General features: G+C 40.9%; 1 protein-coding gene across 5 annotated transcripts in view; it reads right to left on the reverse strand.

Annotated features, from left to right (window-relative positions):
- ITGA11 (integrin subunit alpha 11) overlaps positions 1-22,392 on the reverse strand; it is a 139,255-nt gene that overhangs the window by 68,124 nt on the left and 48,739 nt on the right. For 3 of the 5 annotated variants that reach the window (XM_040414321.1, XM_040414320.1, XM_040414322.1), the window contains exon 3: positions 3,316-3,425. In XM_040414321.1, the coding sequence (XP_040270255.1) occupies positions 3,316-3,425 (110 nt within the window). Of the gene's footprint in view, positions 1-3,315; positions 3,426-15,726; positions 15,732-22,392 lie in introns of those variants that run through there. The other 2 variants (XM_040414323.1, XM_040414325.1) reach the window with 2 other exon arrangements.

The raw sequence follows: 22,392 nt of genomic DNA on the forward strand, positions 1-22,392 counted from the left end.
AAGAATTAAATGTTACCATGTTTTTATTGAACACACCATGTAAACATTTACAGTGCAGGTGGAAAAAGTATGTGAACCCTTGGATTTAATAACTGGTTGAACCTCCTTTGGCAGCAATAACTTGAACCAAACGTTTCCTGTAGTTGCAGATCAGACATGCACAACGGTCAGGAGTAATTCTTGACCATTTCTCTTTACAGAACTGTTTCAGTTCAGCAATATTCTTGGGATGTCTGGTGTGAATCGCTTTCTTGAGGTCATGCCACAGCATCTCAATCGGGTTGAGGTCAGGACTCTGACTGGGCCACTCCAGAAGGTGTATTTTCTTCTGTTTAAGCCCTTCTGTTGTTGATTTACTTCTATGCTTTAGGTCGTTGTCCTGTTGCAACATCCATCTTCTGTTGAGCTTCAGCTGGTGGACAGATGGCCTTAAGTTCTCCTGCAAAATGTCTTGATAAGCTTGGGAATTCATTTTTCCTTCGATGATAGCAATCCGTCCAGGCCCTGACGCAGCAAAGCAGCCCCAAACCATGATGCCCCCACCACCATACTTTTTACATGGTGTGTTCAATAAAAACATGGTAAAAAGTATGGGATGAGGTTTTGATGTTGGTGTGCTGTGCCTCTTTCTCCACACATAGCGTTGTGTGTTTCTTCCAAACAACTCAACTTTGGTTTCATCTGTCCACAGAATATTTTGCCAGTACTGCTGTGGAACATCCGGGTGCTCTTGTGCAAACTGTAAACTTTCAGCAATGTTTTTTTTGGACCGCAGTGGCTTTCTCTGTGGTATCCTCCCATGAAATCCATTCTTGTTTAGTGTTTTACGTATCGTAGATTCACTAACAGGGATGTTAGCATATGCCGGAGACTTTTGTAAGTCTTTAGCTGACACTCTAGGATTCTTCTTCACCTCATTGAGCAGTCTGCGCTGTGCTCTTGCAGTCATCTTAACAGGACGACCACTCCTAGGGAGAGTAGCAGCAGTGCTGAACTTTCTCCATTTATAGACAATTTGTCTTACCGTGGACTGACGAACAGCAAGGCTTTTGGAGATAATTTTATAACCCTTTCCAGATTTATGCAAGTCAACAATTCTTAATCGTAGGTCTTCTGAGAGCTCTTTTTTGCGAGGCATCATTCACATCAGGCAATGCTTCTTGTGAAAAGCAAACCCAGAACTGGTGTGTGTTTTTTATAGGGCAGGGCAGCTGTAACCAACACCTCCAATCTCATCTCATTGATTGGACTCCAGTTAGCTGACACCTCACTCCAATTAGCTCTTGGAGATGACATTAGTCTAGGGGTTCACATACTTTTTCCACCTGCACTGTGAATGTTTACATAAGGTGTTCAATAAAAACATGGTAACATTTAATTCTTTGTGTGTTATCAGTTTAAGCAGACTGTGATTGTCTTTTGTTGTGACTTAGATGAAGATCAGATCACATTTTATGACCAATTTGTGCAGAAATCCATATCATTCCAAAGGGTTCACATACTTTTTCTTGCAACTGTATGTTTCTGACAAAGAAAGCATCCTGTGTGCTAGTAGACAATGTGAATAAGAATGCATTCAATATTTTGTGATGCTCCAGATGCCCTATAAAAGTGATTCAGCGTTTAGTGAGGTGCCAGCAAAAGAGTTGTAGAGTTTGGGAAGCAGAGAAATGTGTCACATTCCCCCTCTCAGCTGTGCTTAAAGCATATGGCCATCTTTTCAACATTGTTATAATTTTTTTTTGCTTTAATACATTTAAAATGAAAAGTGAGGCAACTTTGTTCTACAGTTTTGTGTCTAAAGCCATGTAAACCTCTGTGTTTCCATGGTAACCGACTACAAACAAACTGGGTGTTATCTAATTCTACGGTGAAGCTCTGATTCATTTCTTTTTTAACTCCTGCTACCTTGCATTAGGTACTTGGCAACATTTTAATCCCAAATGGCAGGGCATGTAAACCCAGGAACCCACACAGGGTTTGTTTGTAGTTTGCAACTAAGAAGACACATTGGTCTGCATATCAATTTTACATACTTCACTTTTTATTTAGGTGCATTGAATAAAAAAATATATTAATGCATATTTTTGAAAGGGTTTTCCAAGCTGATAGAAAATATTGAAAATTGCTTATATGTGTCTGAAATACCATAGTTAGATTATTCACTATTGTGCCCATATCTGTACAGCCCCTTTGTTTTGATGCTGCCAGGGCTTGCTGTGGGTGGGATCACCATGTAAAAAACTACAATTCCCATGATTCCTCTTCCCTCTTATAGCCATTGCTTATATTTACAGCTGCCTGTGTGCCCCTGTATTAATAGGTGTAAGGTAATGATCTAATTACTCACTGCCTTCTCACACGATACATATCTGGTACTGAGACAAGGCTTTGCTCATCTACTATTCGTTAATGTAACACACAACATAGATCTGCTACTAACAGACTTCAGTGCTATTCTATGGCTAGTTTAATCTACCTTATCTGCTGCCCAGCATGTGAAACATGTTCCCTCCTGAAACAGGTAGAGAGAAGGAGAGCCAGGAAACAGTGGAGCATGTGATATGTAACTTCCCTATACTACAGGAAGAAGTGTGATAACCAATTTTTGCAGAGTACTAGACATCATAAAAGCAGGATATGAACACCAGAAGCACTGACATGTGACTGCATGTGAAACTGGTTTACAGAGGAATCTCAGCTATGGACAGTAGATTAGTAATATATATTACTGCATGTAATCCACTTACACATAACTTTTAAAGGAGTAATCCCACAAAAAGTAATACTAAGCAATTAATGGAGCATTTCAAAAGAAATATTATTGCAATATATATGCAATAAAAAATATAGTCCTTTTTTTATCTGCATAACAATTCTGTCTTTGGTAGCGCCCACTGCTGTTTATCCTCCTGATCCACCTTCCACCATTTTGTATGCAGAGGAGGAGAAATGAACAAGAACTAATTGAAGTGCGTGACTAGGATATACAGGTGCTTGACTTTCTCATGTAAGCTGCTGCCCACCCACAGAAAAGGAAGAAAGTCCTCCAGATAAGCAAATAAGTGAGTAAGAAAAGTTTTAAATTCATGTGACATTTCCTTTAAATGTCAGAAAACCACTTTGTAGTTGAGAGGGTCTAAAGGAGGGACAATTATACGGCTTACAGAAGATAACTCAGTGGGTGCAATCACACCATGAAGTAATAAATGTTTTATATGTCTATAATAAATTAAAGAGAACTGTATATACATATTTGATAGGTGTAACCTGTAAGTCTGAGGTAGAACAAAAAAATGATGGTATGTCACTTACCGATTCCAAGCTTGCTGCAGTCAGTAGATGTATCATTGTTGATGGAACATCTGTAGATGTCCCCTGTTCTCTGGGCTCCATTTTGATCAAAGGGGGCACCAACCACCAACCTGCAAGAAGTAAGAGAATAACGAAAATCCTGTAAATATCAGACATTTGGTAGAAACCTGCTTTCCCATACTACATATGCAGAGAACAATGTATTACACAAATGCTGTATACAATCATCATTTAGTGAAATACAGCTAAAAGTAACATGGGATTATAAATCATACTAATAACAAAAATACTAAAATCAAACTTATCTATGCCATAATTAATCTATGAATAAGATAAGTCCAACTTACTTCTTCTAATAAAAATGCCGTCACAGATAAGGAAAGGGAGGGAGCTGTACAGGGAAAGGCCTAGTTCACACGACCGTATGGCTTTTATTGTTTTTTGCGGTCCGTTTTTCACGTATCCGTTGTTCAGTTTTTGAGTTCCGTTGTGTTTCCGTTTCCTTTCCGTTTTTCCGTTCCGTTTTTCCGTATGCCATGTACAGTATACAGTAATTACATAGAAAAAATTGGGCTGGCCATAACATTTTCAATAGATGGTTCAGAAAAAATGGAACGGAAACGGAAGACATACGGATGCATTTCCGTATGTGTTCTGTTTTTTTTTGCGGACCCATTGACTTGAATGGAGCCACGACCCGTGATTTACGGCCAAATATAGGACAAGCTCTATCTTTCAACGGAACGGAAAAACGGAAATACGGAAACGGAATGCATACGGAACACATTCCGTTTTTTTTTGCGGAACCATTGAAATGAATGGTTCCGTATACGAACCGTATACCGAACACAAAAAAACGGCCCGTACACTCGCAAAAAAAAGTTTGTGTGAACTAGGCCAAAGGGAGTCAAAATGTACAATGCAATAATATAAAAAAAATTGCCCCCAAAGGTGTACATAACTGTGAAAGCCTGACCTAGTCACTGCTAGTTGCACTGACCCAGTCTGGTCCTAGTTAACCTATTTTTAGTCTACAGAACAACAGTTTTGGCGGGAATTTTTCGACTAAAATGATCACATTTAAGACCCACAGGGATGAGGGACCCGACCTGCTCCTGATAGATTGCAAGCTCAGGAGCTTTAATCATGCACCACACAAGTACGGCGCTTAGGGATTAAAGCCCATCACCAAGCGCCGTACATGGACAGTGCTTGATTTCTAACTTAGACAAGGTAGTCTTGGAAATGTAATCTTTACACCAGATACGGTATAGTAATCTGATGGAAGAAAACTCTGCTTAGCCGTTAGAAATGTATACTGCTTCCAATAGCAAGCACCAGAATTGTGAATGTAGCTCTGGTCTATAATACACGCCCTATAACTCTGAACCAGTGCAAGCTACATTTCTCCACAGGATAGGTGATAAGTATCTGGTGGAGAGCTGACCGCTGGGACCCACACAGATCACGAGAATGGCGGTCTTGTGTCCCTCTCATAAATGGAACGGTGTTTGATCATGTGCACTGCCGCCCCATTCATCTCTATGGGACTGCTGAAGAAAAGCTGAGTACAGTGCTTGATAGTCTCCAGCAGTCCCAAAGATAGCAATGAAGCACCAGAGCACATGATCAACCACTGCTCCATTGAGAATATGGGACACAGGACCCCCATCGCTCACCTATACACAGGACAAGTGATAAGCTTAAATCCTGAGCCAACCCCTTAAATACTGACAAGCGCATTCAACGCCATCCGGGAGTCATCTGATTGGTTCTAATGTAATTCTACAGGATGACAATGGTTAAAAACACATTCTCAAGGACATGTCCTCATGTGCTAAAGAGCAAAGCTAAGGAAGGACATATCTATTTATTTGTAACTGTAAAGACATGACCAAGAGACTTGTAAGATCCAGGAGGTTTCATGAAAACCACAAGTGACATGCTGAAGCAGCTTGTGGGTTACACAGAAGTTTGAGGTTAGTAGTTCCACTCACACCCAACCGGTATCAGATTTCTAGACAGGATTTACAGAGTATGACTAACGTTGACAACAGTTAGTTTACATGTTAGTTGGAACGTGTCATTCCAAGCTTAAAAGGTGCAGGATAATAAGAAAGATCACATCCTGAAAAGACAGTTGCCATGTATGCAATTCCATCCTCCAGTAGAGGATAGGAGGTTGAATCTGCTGATTTCGGAGCAGTTCATGGGAGTAAAACACCAACATAGCAGAACTGAAGCTACAGTAATCCGTACAGAGGAATGGGCTAGAATTCCTCCAAGACTATGTGCAGGACTAATCACCAATTACCAGATACATTTAGTCGCCGTTATTGCTGCACAAAGGGGTCACACCAGATACTGAAAGTAAAGGTTCATATACTGTTGCCACTTACAGGCATGTGATATTAGATCAGTCAAGAAATAAATGATCAAATCTAATATTACTACAATAAATTTAGACCTGCACATTCATACACATAATCACAGGTGCGTATCCATAAAGCAAACATGGCTGATAAAAATGGCTGCACAACATTACACATACAAACAATAGAGCTGAGAAATGGGGATCATTCTAAATTAAAGTGGTATTATACCTACTATAAATGGAAAAATAGAAGCCCTCAGCACACATTTTGATCAAACGTGTGTTGGGCCCATCTACCAGGCATCAAGGTGGCTTCCGCAGATGGGTACCTAACACTAATATACCGCCTCTCTTGGACTTACCTAAGCCTACAATTTTCTGGGCAGTGTAGGAACCAGCCACAATTATACTCTGCTCAGAAGCCTCAGGCAGATGCGCGTGTTCAGTCTAAAAAAGGTGCTACCCTCAATATATACTACAAGAAATTTAGACTAGCACATTCATATTCATAGTCACAGGTGCATATCCATAATGCAAACATGGTCAGGTACCCGTCTGCGGAAGCTTTGCTTTATGGATATGTACCTGTGACTATGAATATGAATGTGCTAGTCTAAATTTCTTGCAGTATATATTGAGGGTATCACCTCTTTTAGACTGAGCAACACCCATCTGCCTGGGGCTTCTGAGCAGAGTACAAATGTAGCTGGTTCCTTCACTGTCCTGAAAATGTAGGCTTAGATAAGTCCAAGAGAGGCGGTATATTAGTGTTAGGTACCCATCTGTGGAAGCCACCTTGACGCCTGGTAGATGGGCCCGACAAATGTTTGATCAAACTGTGCGCTAAGAGCTTCTATTTTTCCATTTATAGTAGGTATAATACCACCTTCATTTAGAATGATCCCCATTTCTCAGCTCTATTGTTTGTATGTGTAAAGTTGTGCAGCCATTTTTTTTTTAGCAAATCTAATATTATTGACTGATTTGTTTGATTCGGTTATCTTTCTCTACTTTTAGGACTTATGTGAAAATCTGATGTAGTTTTTTTTGCACTTGGATTCCACAATGGCATTTTTATTTTCCATACCAATGATGGCAGCCCTGTTCTGCATGGATATATGTAAGGCAGCATTTTCAGCAAAAATAAGTACACGCCGTACGCAGGACTGCCCTAGCAGTGTTTCACTGCTGTTTGCTAGGGTCTCTTGATATTCAGCTGTATCGCCATACTTTGGACATCGATATAGTTGTATGCTGTGGCAGGGCACTGAAGCCAAGGTCTCCCTGCCTCACCACTCACTTCCATAGTCTATTAAAGTCCAGCACAGGCGGCGCAATGAAATCATCATCATCGCGCAGCCTGAGCCGGAAGAGGCCTGTGTCCTGCACTGCATCGCTGACAGAAATTTGTGTTTGCTATTTTCTTTTGTAGCATGCTTTTGGGCAACTATAAAAGGAAGAGGTCATTACTATAACAAGGTGGCGCTATAAGGGGTCATCTTTTTCTACTGGCGGCACAATAAATGGAAATTATTACTACTGGGGGCACTATAAGGGAACATTTTTTCTATTGGCACACATTAGGGGGCACTTTTACTACTGGCGGCACTATAGGTGGACATTTTTTTTTTTACTGGCAGACATTAGGGAGCATTACTACTACTGGGGGCACTATGAGAGGGCATTTATTTCTACTGGCACACATTAGGGGCATAAGTTCTACTGGGGCCACTATAGGGGCCTTTTTGTTCTACTGGCACACATTATGGGGGCTTTATTACAACTGAGGACACTATAGGCAGGTATTATTACTTCTGGGCCATACTGTGGTGGGCATCATTACTACTGGGAGCATTAGTATTACTGAGGGCCCTATAAGGGGCATATATTTACTACTTGCGGTTTTAATACTACTGAGGGCATTATGGTGAGCTTTATAACTACTGAAGAGCACTGTGGTGGGCTTTATTACTACTGGAGCACTCATGCCTAATTGTCATCCCATTGACTGAAACTACTTGACTCTAATTTAACCTTCAAATTATCTGATAATCCTGAGGTTCACATACTTTTGCCAATCACAGAGACATGTAATATTGGACCAATTTCCTTAATAAGAAATGACAAAGTGAGAGTCTAATGTTGTTTTAGTAGTTTCGTTTTTTTTTCATGAATGCAGCTTGAATGAAACTTTCAGCTTTCAGTCCAATTTCCGTATGTGCTGGGGTAACATTCGCGTTCACATAAACCTCCATAGAGCAAGCTGCCAGTCTTTTATTAACTTGGCTGCCACCAGTGGAAATTACTCAGCTCTCTACCTCTCTCTGCCGTATGAAGTAACATGAACCCTGCAAGCACTATTTCTTAATATTACAGACACTGTGACATATCCATACTGGCACACACAGCCCAGTAAGGATTGCCCCCAGACGTGCTTGATTCTGATGTGACTCCTCGTCACTGGTCATCTCGTACATTCTGATTAGCTATGTAATATGTTTCACTACCTGTTAGTCCTGGTTTGCAGTACAAGTGTTCCCTTCCATGGCCAGTGTATAGTGAGGTACAGTATGGTAGTATGTTGGCTAGAACAAACAGACAATCAGCAATGACCATACAGGTACCTCACCCCCACGCCACCACAATGGCAGCCCTGGGTGCATGGCTCACATAGTCACCGGAGCCATAAAGAAACAACTTATATATGTCAGTCCACTTCACTAGGGCTATGTAGATGCAATTACGGTTATATCTCATGCAATTGCAACCATGGAGCAAACCCACAATGTTTCCCTATGGCAGGAAAAAAAATCGTTGCAACTTTTTTGCTCCATAGCCAACACTTCAACACTAAATTAGCACAAAGTACATGATAACTATGATCTGAATGCATTTACTGCACAATCTAAAATTGCCCCCCATATACATATCTATGTTGGTTAAATAAGTACCATTGAAAGAAAGTTGGGAATATTTATACTGAATAGTAATCCTTGCAAGTCGGGTTCTTAATTTAAAGGGGTTGTCCCTTCAAATGTTATAATGACTTGGACGGATTCTCAAATCCTGTCTAACTTTCAGACAGTGTAAAATTAGACTAGACAGTCAAAAAATGTGACAGGTTTATCAAAGTGGCTGATGCTGGATGTTAAATCAGACAGAATTTTAAAGGAGTTATCCCACTGATTGATGTAAAAAATTAAAATCAGACATCATATAGTACATAACAGTCTCTAAGAAAGCTAGAACCAGCCCTGTACCTCACATGGATCCAGAGGGCTCACCATTCATTGTTCCGCTAGATTGACAGTTCAGGGGTGTGTGCTTTCTAAAGAGGCACGTCCTTTCCGCTGCAGCTATCTCCCTGTGACTGTCCCAGCTTTTAACCGTAGATACAGCTGGTGGCAGTTGAAGGATGGAACTGAACATGTGTGACCACCTCAGTAGGTGGACATGCCCATTACTATACAGTTAAACACCAGGTGGTGCCATTATAATGAAATAAAGTGAATATCTCGCGACTAAAGAATTTTTGTAACAGAAACTAAATTACAAAAGTAACTTGTTTTTCATGCTGAATTATATTTAAAAAAAAACATTTAATGGTGGCACATGAGTTATTTTCACGTGCGGTTGCCATCTGTGTTTAAAACACACCTGCAGTGAAAATTGACCCATTAGAGTAAATGGGTTTATGCCCATTGGTGTTTTTAATCTCACACACAATCAATATGTGTGAAAAAAGCAGCACTTTCTATTTTTTGCAGCACTTTTCATGCCCATTCAAGTCAGTGGTACAGCGAAGCACAGGGTTTTTCATTGATGATCTCTAGTAGATGCAGTGTGCTATTCTTTCATTTTTTTCACATGTGAAAAACACATGAAAACTGATGACGCACATCTGTGTGGAAAACAAATGCACAAATTTAACAGATTAGCAGAAAACACTAAAGCAAACTGAGGGAAACACATCAGCTTTTCACCGACAGAACTCGCACAAGTTCAAAATTGTTTGTGTCCATGAGACCTTAGATTGGCTAGTCGACATTCACATTTGGCTTACTTTACACCCGAATTGTGCGCCAAAATTTGAGTTCATTTTTAGTGACTCATATTAAGCTCCCTTGTTGGACACGTCAAAAAAGTGTCTGAAATAATAAATGTGGTGCAAAGTATGTACACCAATATTTGTCTCAAATTATGCCAGAATAACATTTGCTTACATAGTATGTCGCCACCTGCTGGTCAAAGTGAACAGCATCGTGAACTACCATCCACTGAGCTGGTGGACACGCATGCTCAGCTACTCTCTCCCACATCCAGGTCTGTACATAGTGATCCCCTGTTCGCTGCAGAGCAGCCAATAGAAATAGTTTTCAGCCTTCAGGGAAGGACCAGAGCCTGTACAATAGCTCGGCAGTATAATTCAGATGACCTATTCTGCAAAGGGAGTCAGAAGGCAGTGTACTGTCAGCGGCAGACCGATTCTGTCTAGAATCATCCGAAACACATATTAGCAGCAGAACCAATGGGAAACATTGAAGCAGAGAATAATTATAAATGTATTTTTATTAGGGAAACTTTTATAAATTACTTTAAAACAGCTGTTAACAGCCTTTCAGGACTTGTGGTATGAGAATGATTCATGGAATTACTCCTTTAATGGTTTGTAATGGCTAGTCTTTTATTACACTACTGTACTACTATATACGTAGTAGATGGTGTAATGAAATTTAAAGGGATTTTCTGAGAGTAATATTGATGACCTATCCCAAGGAAATATCACCAATATCAGATTGATTGGGGACTGACTGCCAGCACTCCCATCAATTAATGTCTGATAGAATTGACAAAAACTGATACCAACTGATCAGACCAGATACTCAAAATTTTGGATCTGTTTTTGAAAAAATATTCTATTCTTCAGATGGATCAGAAGAAAGGAAAGCTAACAGTAATGTGAACTCGACCTAAATAACATATGCATACCTAATGATTTTTATCCTCAAGGCATGTAGCCATACTGCAAAGAACATATATTGCAAAACTACAGGTCAGCTCTTAATGCTGGGCAAAATGTATACACTGAATCATGCATAGTGTGGTGCCTTAGGGCACCATGTATGAAAGAAGGATGTGTTCTTCGGTAGAATACAGTGGCATGCAAATGTTTAGGCAAAATTACTGTTAATGTGAACTGTTAAGCAAGTTGAAGATGAAATGGTTTCCAAAAGGCATAACGTTAAAGATGAAACACACTTTTTAAGCAATATCAGTGTATTATTTGGGTTTTGTACAATTTTAGAGTGAAAAAAGGAAAGGGGTACCTTGCAAAAGTACGGGAACCCAAGGAGATTTGAGCGCTCAGATAACTTTGACTGAGGTCTCAGACCTTAAATAGCATGTTAGGGTTAAGGCTTGTTCACAATCATGATTAGGAAAGGCCATTTGATGCAAATTTCAAAGCTTTAGAAATACCCAGGCTCCTCTAACCTTGTCCTAAAAAACAGCAGCCATGGGTTCTTCTAAGCAGCTGCCTAAAACTCTGAACATGAAAATGGTTGAGGCCCACAAAGCAGGAGAAGGCTATAAGAATACAGCAAAGCGTTTTCAGTTTTTTTACTTTGAAATGTAATTAAGAAATGGCAGTTAACGGGAACAGTGGAGGTCAAGAGAAGGTCTGGGAAACCAAGAAACATTTCAGAAACAGCTGCTTATATGATTGCTAGAAAGGCAAATCAGAACCCCCGCTTGACTTCAAAAGACATTCAGGAAAATTTAGCAGACTCTGGAGTTGTGGTACACTGTTCTACTTTTCAGTGACACTTGCACAAATATGGCCTTTATAGAAGAGTCAGGAGAAGAAAACCTCTCCTGAGTCCTCACCACAAAATTCAGCATCAGAAGTTTGCAAAAGAGCATCTAAATAAACCTGATGCATTTTGGAAACAAGTTCCGTGGACCGATGGGGTGAAAATAGGACTCTTTGGCCACAATGAGCAAAGGTATGTTTGGAGAAATTAACGGCACAGAATTTTATGAAAAAACACATCTGTAACCATTAAGCTTGGGGGTGGATCAATCATGCTTTGGGGTTGTGTTGCAGCAAATGGCACAGGAAACGTTTTACAGGTAGAGGCAGGAATGGATTCAATGAAATTCCATCAAATTCTTGAAGCAAACATAACTAAAAAAGCTGATGGCTTCTACAAATGGATGATAATCTTAAACATACTTTAAATTCACAATATACTACCTCAAAAGGCACAAGCTTAAGGTTTTACCATGGCCCTCACAGTTCCCTGATCTGAACATCATTGAAAATCTGTGGATAGACATCAAAAGAGCAGTGCATGCAAGATGGCCCAGGAATCTCACAGAACTGGAACACTTTTGCAAGGAAGAATGGATGAAAATCCCTCAAACAAGAACTGAAAGACTCTTGGCTGGCTACAAAAAGCATTTACAAGTTGTGATAATTGCCAAAGGGGGTGCTCCCAGGTACTAACCATGCAGAGTGCCCACAGTTTTGCTTTGTGCTCTTTTCCTTTTAGTTATTTTGAAAATGTAAAAGACGAAAATAAAAAATTGTTTTTGCTTAAAATATGTGTTATCTTTAACTTTATGCCCTTTGGAGATCATTCATGTTCAATGTGCTTAACTGTTCACAGTAACAGTAATTTTGTATATTACTGTATACTGCCCCCTCAGGTCATGGACCAAGCCATATCAGTTTTGCCTGTAGTGTTCCGAAGAAGGCCAATCTTATTAACCTATATAAAAATTATAATTTGTGCAGAGGTACTTATCCCACCATGATTGTAATACTGAAATTAATTAACATTTCCATGAAGTTTACATTTAGAGAATGCTTCCAATATTGTATGGTTACAATAGGAGAATGTTATCCATTAAGTATATGCTTCCCTAGTATGGCTTATTGGTTCCATAATAGCGGCATGAATCCGCTGCACGTTCACAGTTGCAGGTTGGTAGCAGATGATATGTCATTTCATTTTATAGGTTTTGGATCATTTTTAGCAGACAAAAAGTTTTGGGAGTCTATCCATGATACTGGAAGCAGCAGCCAAAGACTGCTCACAAAACCAGATGTGCTGGGAGTGTGTGTATTGGCTCACTGGGCAACAATGAACTTAGCAGGAAATGTAACCCTATGAACGGTGGAAATATACACTGCTAAACACATCAAATATGCTTTTGCACCCAAAGATGCGCTCATATCTACTGGTCCCCATAATGAGTATCAGTTGATGACTCCCCAGACCCAGTCAGGACTGCATGCTGCGCACATGTGGCCACGCTGGTGATGGGGACATTCCAAAGTGACAGACATAAAGGAGGAACCTTCAAACATCTGGTCAAAGGGAGCAGAGCCAGGAAAATATAAACAGCAGCAGAAATGTAACCCAGCGACAGGGCAGACTCACAAACCTGCGATGTGAGAGCTGCTCAGAGCATCTAACTGTACCCCTGAATCTGCAGAAATGGCACCCCAAAAAAATATTGGCTTCATTCTACATACTGTAGTTCTGTAAGATCTTCATTAAAGCCTAGTATACCAGTAACTGGTATGAGTAGTCACTGCTAGGATAAGACCTCGACTGTTAACTGTTGTGGTTTTCAATGTGACAACATACAATAACCATAATAAAAATAATGAGAATCCTGGATAATTCACTTGCTATCAGGAGTGAATGTATTCTTTTTGCTTAAAGGGAACCTGTCACATAGAAAATGGAGGTCAGCTTGCAAGCATCGTGTTATAGAGCAGGAGAAGCTGAGCAGATTGATATATAATGTTATGGGAAAAGATTGGGTATAACTTATAATTCATTCATTTAAGTCTATGCTCATTCTAGATTTAGGAGTCCGGTGGGCGGTCCTGTTCCGATACAGCTATTTCTGTATGCACAATCGTTCAGGCAAGGCCGCCATTCACAGATAAGATTGTCTACTGTACTTCTAAGCACAGAATTAGCAGAATAAATATATTGTTATTTTATTATATTTAAAGGGTTAAAGGTGTCGGACCCCCGCCGATCAGACGCTGAGGATCTATCCAGAGGATAGATCATCAGTTTAAACAAAGTGCAGAACCCCTTTAATTAGCTGACTAGAGTGTGACACTTTGAGCCTATAATATTGAACCTTTTTCACAATATTCTAATTTTAAGTTGCATTAATGCCACTCCTTTTAAGTTGCATTACTGAAATAAATGAACTTTTGCACGATATTCTAAGTTTTCGAGTTTCACCTGTAGTGCACATAGTACACATAGCACAGAACTCACACGCCATAACCTGACATCTTAAATGAACCAAATTCTGGAATCTTTTCCAAACAGTGTGTAAATTTCTGGGCCCTGGCCTTCACACAATCGCCATGTGAAGAGGGAACACACCATGGTTTGTGATGTCAAGAGAAAAGTGAAGAGCTGGCAGATTACATTTAGTATAATAGTGCCAGTATCAAGACAAGGTCCAGGCCGTCACCAGAAAGAAGAATAACATCCATTCTGCCTCCATCTCCTATTTTATCTTTCATGATGTGGTGCCTGTGCCAAATCACATTGCAATGACTCTGAATAGCATCACTTGAACTATATCTGTTGTATTTCTTCTCCCCCATGAAAACTGCGTCCAAGCTGTTGTTTACCAAGAATTACTCTGACATCACTTCTGTGTCCTGAAGGCAGAGTAGAGTTGGCACATCTCATACACTTTACGCCTCCTGATCTAGGAAACTTACACATCAAATGAACTCAGGCCATATTCCTTCCATTTAATTAGTAATTTCGCTTGGGACAACTTCAGTTTACCCTAAACCCCAGGCTCAGGAACACTTGTTACTTAATAGGCATGGTATCTCAGCATCTGTACTCTGTACACTTGAGCAAGAGTCTCCATCACTTGCCTAGCAGGGACATGACTAATTCCTGCACGCACTGACCAAACACCAGATGATTAGATTACATAACTCTATCCTTCAGATTAGCTCATATATCATGCACATGTACTGTACATGAGGACTGGAGAGATAACAAATACCACCAGAAAACCATGGGTATTATGGCCACACATAAATAACCAGCACAGAAATCAGATTCCTTGTTGGTCATCTATTGTAAACCCAAAATGCAAAGATTTGACTGCTTGGATATTATGTTTCATGAGCACTGGACATTTTTTTCTAGAATGGTGGCAAACAATTTCCATTTTCACCCTGCTAATTATATTGAACATTGCTCATAGGAACCACATGTAGTGCCTTGGGTTCTTTGGACTATGGATGTTTGTGGACATTTTCTCCTACTGCTAGTATGCAAAGTCATCAACTCCATACTTTAGTGCACTTGGAAGGGTTAACTTGCACTATGATTTATGCCATTGTTTACACTTTATGCCTTTTTATATTGTTGAACTTAATTTCATATACAGGGAGTGCAGAATTACTAGGCAAGTTGTATTTTTGAGGATTAATTTTATTATTGAACAACAACCATGTTCTCAATGAACCCAAAAAACTCATTAATATCAAAGCTGAATATTTTTGGAAGTAGTTTTTAGTTTGTTTTTAGTTTTAGCTATTTTAGGGGGATATCTGTGTGTGCAGGGGACTATTACTGTGCATAATTATTAGGCAACTTAACAAAAAACAAATATATACCCATTTCAATTATTTATTTTTACCAGTGAAACCAATATAACATCTCAACATTCACAAATATACATTTCTGACATTCAAAAACAAAACAAAAACAAATCAGTGACCAATATAGCCACCTTTCTTTGCAAGGACACTCAAAAGCCTGCCATCCATGGATTCTGTCAGTGTTTTGATCTGTTCACCATCAACATTGCGTGCAGCAGCAACCACAGCCTCCCAGACACTGTTCAGAGAGGTGTACTGTTTTCCCTCCTTGTAAATCTCACATTTGATGATGGACACAGGTTCTCAATGGGGTTCAGATCAGGTGAACAAGGAGACCATGTCATTAGATTTTCTTCTTTTATACCCTTTCTTGCCAGCCACGCTGTGGAGTACTTGGACGCGTGTGATGGAGCATTGTCCTGCATGAAAATCATGTTTTTCTTGAAGGATGCAGACTTCTTCCTGTACCACTGCTTGAAGAAGGTGTCTTCCAGAAACTGGCAGTAGGACTGGGAGTTGAGCTTGACTCCATCCTCAACCCGAAAAGGCCCCACAAGCTCATCTTTGATGATACCAGCCCAAACCAGTACTCCACCTCCACCTTGCTGGCGTCTGAGTCGGACTGGAGCTCTCTGCCCTTTACCAATCCAGCCACGGGCCCATCCATCTGGCCCATCAAGACTCACTCTCATTTCATCAGTCCATAAAACCTTAGAAAAATCAGTCTTAAGATATTTCTTGGCCCAGTCTTGACGTTTCAGCTTGTGTGTCTTGTTCAGTGGTGGTCGTCTTTCAGCCTTTCTTACCTTGGCCATGTCTCTGAGTATTGCACACCTTGTGCTTTTGGGCACTCCAGTGATGTTGCAGCTCTGAAATATGGCCAAACTGGTGGCAAGTGGCATCTTGGAAGCTGCACGCTTGACTTTTCTCAGTTCATGGGCAGTTATTTTGCGCCTTGGTTTTTCCACACTCTTCTTGCAACCCTGTTGACTATTTTGAATGAAACACTTGATTGTTCGATGATCACGCTTTAGAAGCTTTGCAATTTTAAGAGTGCTGCATCCCTCTGCAAGATATCTCACTATTTTTGACTTTTCTGAGCCTGTCAAGTCCTTCTTTTGACCCATTTTGCCAAAGGAAAGGAAGTTGCCTAATAATTATGCACACCTAATATAGGGTGTTGATGTCATTAGACCACACCCCTTCTCATTACAGAGATGCACATCACCTAATATGCTTAATTGGTAGTAGGCTTTCGAGCCTATACAGCTTGGAGTAAGACAACATGCATAAAGAGGATGATGTGGTCAAAATACTCATTTGCCTAATAATTCTGCACTCCCTGTAGTTATTGTAATACATCCTGTTCATTTGCATTGTTATTGCACATATACAGGTGAAACTCAAAAAATTTGAATATCGTGCAAAAGTCCATTTATTTCAGTAATGCAAATTAAAAGGAATTGCATTAATGCAGCTTAAAATTAGCATTTTGTGAAAAGGTTCAATATTCTAGGCTCAAAGTGTCACACTCTAGTCAGCTAATTAATCCGTACCCCCTGAGCAAAGGGGACCTGAGATTGTGACTTTGGGGTTTCATAAATTGTAAGCCATAATCATCCAAATTATAACAAATAAAGGCTTGAAATATCTCCCTTTGCATGTAATGAGTCTATCTCATATATTAGTTTCACCTTTTAAGTTGCATTACTGAAATAAATGAACTTTGCACGATATTCAAATTTTTCGAGTTTCACCTGTATATCTGCACTGCACTGTGGAAATGGTTAGTGCACAGTCAGCTAATAATAAGAGACTTTGGGACTTTCTAACTATACACGGAGAAGATAGAAATCTTCCATAGTAGGGACTAAAAGGGGAAGTTTTGGAGGGAAAAACAGACACACTAGCCTTTTGACTGTATGGTTTCTGTTTAGGGTTTGATTCTCCACTCCACCCCTCCCACTAGAAGAAAACCAGACTCTGCCAGACTGCACGCGTGACCAGAAGAAGAAGACACTGAGATGGGTATACTCTGCCACAGACCCTGTGCCACCGGCCCTTTGGCCAGGGTAGCAGCCTTTGGAGAGGGACCTCTAGTTCAGGCATTTCCTCAGCACAAAACCTTCTTCTGCCTGGGAGGAGATTGCAGAAGCTAGCTCAGTGCCTCGCCTGTATTGTTTTGAATTTGAGTTCCTCCAGTAAAGAAGCACACTGGTTAAAGGGGTTGTCTGGTCATATATATTGATCGTCAGGCTAGGTCATAAATATCTGATTGGTGGGGGTCCAACATTCAGTACCCCCACTTATCAGCTGTTTGAGGAGGTGGACCTCTATGTGAGCGCCACTTCCTGGTCATTACACCGAACACCATCTAGTCTGTAGTGATGGTGTACTGTAATTACAAGTACTTGCTCCACTGAAGTGCAGCAGCTTCAAGGGTGGTTACAGCACTCAACAGGAATCTGGCTGTTATGGGTGCTCATCTGGAAATGTTCCTGACTCCACCTCAGGAGCAAAACTTTGAGACTTAGTACAATCAGACAGCACTCCAAATGATGTGATGAAATAAGTCGTGAATTTTATTCAGCCGGACATGATGCACAACAAATTATGGCAACGTTTCGGGCTAAACAGTAGCCCTTCTTTAGGCCTAGTTATGCCCACATTAGAGAAACGCCGACAGTTCCTCTTATGTGGGCTTAACTAGGCCTGATGATGGGCTACTGATTAGCCCAAAATGTTGCCATAATTTGTTGTGCATCATGTCCAGTTGAATAAAATTCACTAATTATTTCATCACATCATTTGGAGTGCTGTCTGATTGAACTAAGTCCACAAAAGTGGAGCGCCGCCTACTCTTTAACGACGGTGTACTGTAATTACAAGTACTTGCTCCACTTAAGTGGAGCGCCGCCTCCTCTTTAAACAACTGATCAGTGGGGTTGCCAGGTGTCAGACCCCCGCCAACCAGATATTGGCAACATATATGGCCAGACAACCCCTTAAACTGCAAATCCTTGACTCCCTGGACTTATTTTCCATTGGGGTGCATCACGCCTTACCATTGCCTCCAGAGAGCAGCAACAGTGTTCAGGGGACCCGGCGAAACGTTTGGGCCACCCCAAAATCTACCACTGGACATGGTTTGCCACTGATAAATACATCTTCTCCCAGTGCTGGTAAAATGCTTGGGAAGGGTACCTCATTCTAGGGGTCAGAACCCCACCAGTCCAGCTTTTATTACTCCTCCTATAGAAAGGTAATGGATGGAAGCATACAGAGGTAAAGATGAGGCCCCATGTACCTCTATGGGAGCCCTGTTATGGCTCCAGTAAAGAAGTACATTGGTTTACTGTAAAGCCTGGCTCTCTGCATGTATTTTCCATTGGGTTGCCTTATCTTCCCCTCCTGATAATGACAACTCGACGGTGTCCGAGGGACCCAACATAGTGTTGGGACCACCCCATACCCACCCACTGGACATATACTGTACAGTTACATCTGGTCCACGATGTTGAAATTATTTTTTAGAATATTCCACAATAGTTTACAGCATACTGCTTTTGTTTAAAAATTCTTAAGAGGTCTGAAAATGTTGTGTTGACATTACTAACCACGTCTGCTACCCTCACCATAGTCGCTTATGAACTTTTTTTTCCCTCTGGCTAACAATGTAATAACATTCAACTCGGCGGCTGACGTGATGATGTAGTCACGCTACGTTGTGCCTCCCGCTCCTCCTCGCCGCGCCGTACAAACTATGATCTGCCCTCGTTGATCTGTGGGTATTGCCGCCTCTGAGCCCTCGACCTCCCCAGCATCTTGCCTGTTTTCCTGCAGTGATTGTCGTGGCTGCCTGCTCCCGCTAGGTGTTCGTGAATGGTCCTTGCTTCTGGTGCCCGCTTGCATCTTTCTATAGACGGCCCGCCTGCCTCTCTTTACAGATCTGCGCCGTAACTACCTGTTTCCACCTAGCGCTCGTGGATGGTCTCTGCCTACAGTCTCAGTCTGCCTCCCCTTACCTCTCCGCTCCTTGACCCTCCGCTCTTGCGCTCCTGGCTTCCAGCAGACTTGGGATTGAGGTTTGATTAGATGTTGCCCTGCATCCTCTTTGGTCCGTATGTTTGATCCACCCCTCCTTTTGTCTCCTGTGTATACCCTTCGATCCTCCTGTGCTTGCCTTGTTACACCAAAAGGTTTGCTCTATCTGCTGAATATACTACTGAATGGGTACTGTCCGTATATTGGATGAACTACCTTTATGAACTGTTTTTGTTCCTTTTTGTTTTTCTGGTTTCTTCTTTTTCCTTACTTTGTTTTATTATAGAAAGTTTTGACTAGATTGACTATACTATCTTCCTCACTCCTCAGTGGTAATCAACATAAGAAGGAAAAGGGAGGGAAGGAAGGGAAGAGAATAAGAGAAAGAGGAGGGAAGAAGGAAAAAAGGAAAAAAAGGGGGAAAAAAGGGGGAAAAAAGAGAGAGAGGAAAGGGGGACAAGAGAGAAGAGGGAAAGAAAAAAGGAGAACAAAAATGGCCCCTAAGCAAAATAGGCGTTCTGCTGAGTATACATCTGCCAAAATTGGTCAGAAACTCACAGAAACGGACAAAATTTAAACAATTTTAAATCTCCAAAGGTTGTTACTACAAGAGCGGTACAAAAAGGGCTGCACGATTCGGACGTAGATAAAAAAAAAATGGATCTAGAATGGAAGATGTATTGGATCATGATATTCAGAAGGTGGGGGTGTCTTGTCCAAAGATGAAACCTCACCACTCAATAAAATCTTGAGTGCGGTTAAAAAAATGGAGAGTTAATAAAAGATATTTCAACTCAACTTGGGGTAATTCAGACTGATGTGCATCTTGTGCTAAGAGCTGTGCTAAGAGATGATGTCTCTAAAATACAAGACAGAGTAACTACCATAGAAAAAAACTGTGGTGGTCCTGGAGAAGGAAGTTAAAATGTTTAAAACAGAAATCCCCACGTTGAGATCTGAGGCTAATACTTTAAGAAAAAAGATGGTGCATCTGGAAGACAGGTCAAGGCGATGTAATGTGAAAATTGTGGGCTTACCAAAAGGCATGGAAGGAGATAATCCTGGCGATATGATTCAGAACTTAATTTTGGAAAGGTTTGGATAAGAATTTCTCCATTATTTTTGGTGGAAAGGGCTTACCGGGTTCCAGGGGGTAAACCAACTCCTGGAAGGTACCCCCAGATACTTCTTGCGAAGATACTTGCCTCACGAGATAGGGACATGATATTGAGAAGGGCAAGGGAGTGCCCCCCTATTTTATATAATGGAAATAGACTGTCCTTTTTTCCTGATTTTTCTAAGGATATTCAAGAGAAGAGACATTCTTATATCGAGGTTAAGAGACGACTTTGTGAAAAAAATATTAAATATTCATTCATTTATCCGGCTAAATTGCGGAAAATCTCAAACATCGGGACTCTCTTTTTTTATACTCCTGACTTTGTGGTAGATTGGCTTGATCAGAATAATATCTGATCCTTTTTTCTTCACTGTGGTGAGTGGGGGGAATGAGGAGAGATGGTCTTAGTTGAGAGATCTGTCCTAAGAAAGTGGCGGATAAGGAGTATGGGAGGAGGGGGTGGTGGTATGTATGTTGTGGGGTGGGTTGCGATGCGTCTCTTGTTTTTCCCTTTATTTTCTTTGTTTGATTGATGTCGGTTAGAATTCTAGCCTGGAATGACTGGGGTCTTGGTGACAAATTAAAAAGACAGGCAGTTTGTGATCAGGTTAAGAGACAGCGATTGTCAGCTTAGTGGAGACTTATTTGTCTGAGGGGGGAGATCCCTTGCCTTGGTGGGAGATGGCCCGTCCAGATTTATCATTCCACTTTTACTAGCCATTTAAGAGGAGTAACAGTATTAATTCATAAAGGGATTGATTTTGTCTGCTGGGCCTCCATCATTGATAAGCAAGAGAGGTTCGTTTTTCTTTATGGAAATTTATTTGGAATAATATGTATTTTGGCCTTTATTTATATCCCCCTTTCTTCCTTCATGTACTTAATTGTCTATTAACTTTTATGGATCGGTGGCCTGAATGCCTTGTTCTAGTAAATGGGGACTTTAATTGTGTCATCGATCCAGAAAAGGATAGGGTCTCCATGGAGAGAGATATGTATATCCCGCGTCAAGGGTCCCCTTTATCCAGTTTCTGTCAGGAATCTGGTTTTGTGGACATATGGGGATATTTAGGGAAGGGGAAACGAGTATACTCCTGTGTTAGTAGATCTGGGAAGTCAAAGTCAAACATATAAAACGCATGAAATATGAAGCTAGGTCTCTTTCCGATCATCTACCGCTTTCCATTGATGATGATAAATATAGGGTTAGGCCCCCATTTAGATTAAACCCTCATTGGATATCTGTAATGGACAATCATGATTTGATTAAACAGGAGATAGAATTCTTTTGGGATAGTAATTATAATTCAGCAAGGATTTATCTGTTATGGGATACATTTAAGGCCTTTATTTCTTAGGGGTACCGTATTTTTCACCCTATAAGACGCACCGGCCCATAAGACGCACCTAGGTTTTTGGGGAGGAAAATAAGAAAAAAAATATTTTTAACCAAAAGGTGTGCTGTTTGTTTGGTGGGTTTGGAACTAATGGTGGTCTGTGGATGGCACTATTACTGGAGATCTGTGGATGACGGACACTGTTATGGGGGGATCTGTGGATGACGGACACTGTTATGAGGGGATCTGTGGATGACAGACACTGTTATGGGGGGATCTGTGGATGACGGACACTGTTATGGGGGGATCTGTGGATGACTGACACTGTTATGGGGGGATCTGTGGATGACGGACACCGTTATGGGAGGGATTTGTGGATGACGGACACTGTTATGGGGGGATCTGTGGATGACAGACACTGTTATGGGGGGGATCTGGGGATGGCACTGTTACAGGGGGATCTGGGGATGGCACTGTTACAGGGGGATCTGTGGATGGCACTGTTACAGGGGGGATCTGTGGATGGCAC

The sequence above is a fragment of the Bufo bufo genome, chromosome 1 (genome assembly GCF_905171765.1).
Source record: "Bufo bufo chromosome 1, aBufBuf1.1, whole genome shotgun sequence".
Lineage (NCBI taxonomy): Eukaryota > Metazoa > Chordata > Amphibia > Anura > Bufonidae > Bufo > Bufo bufo.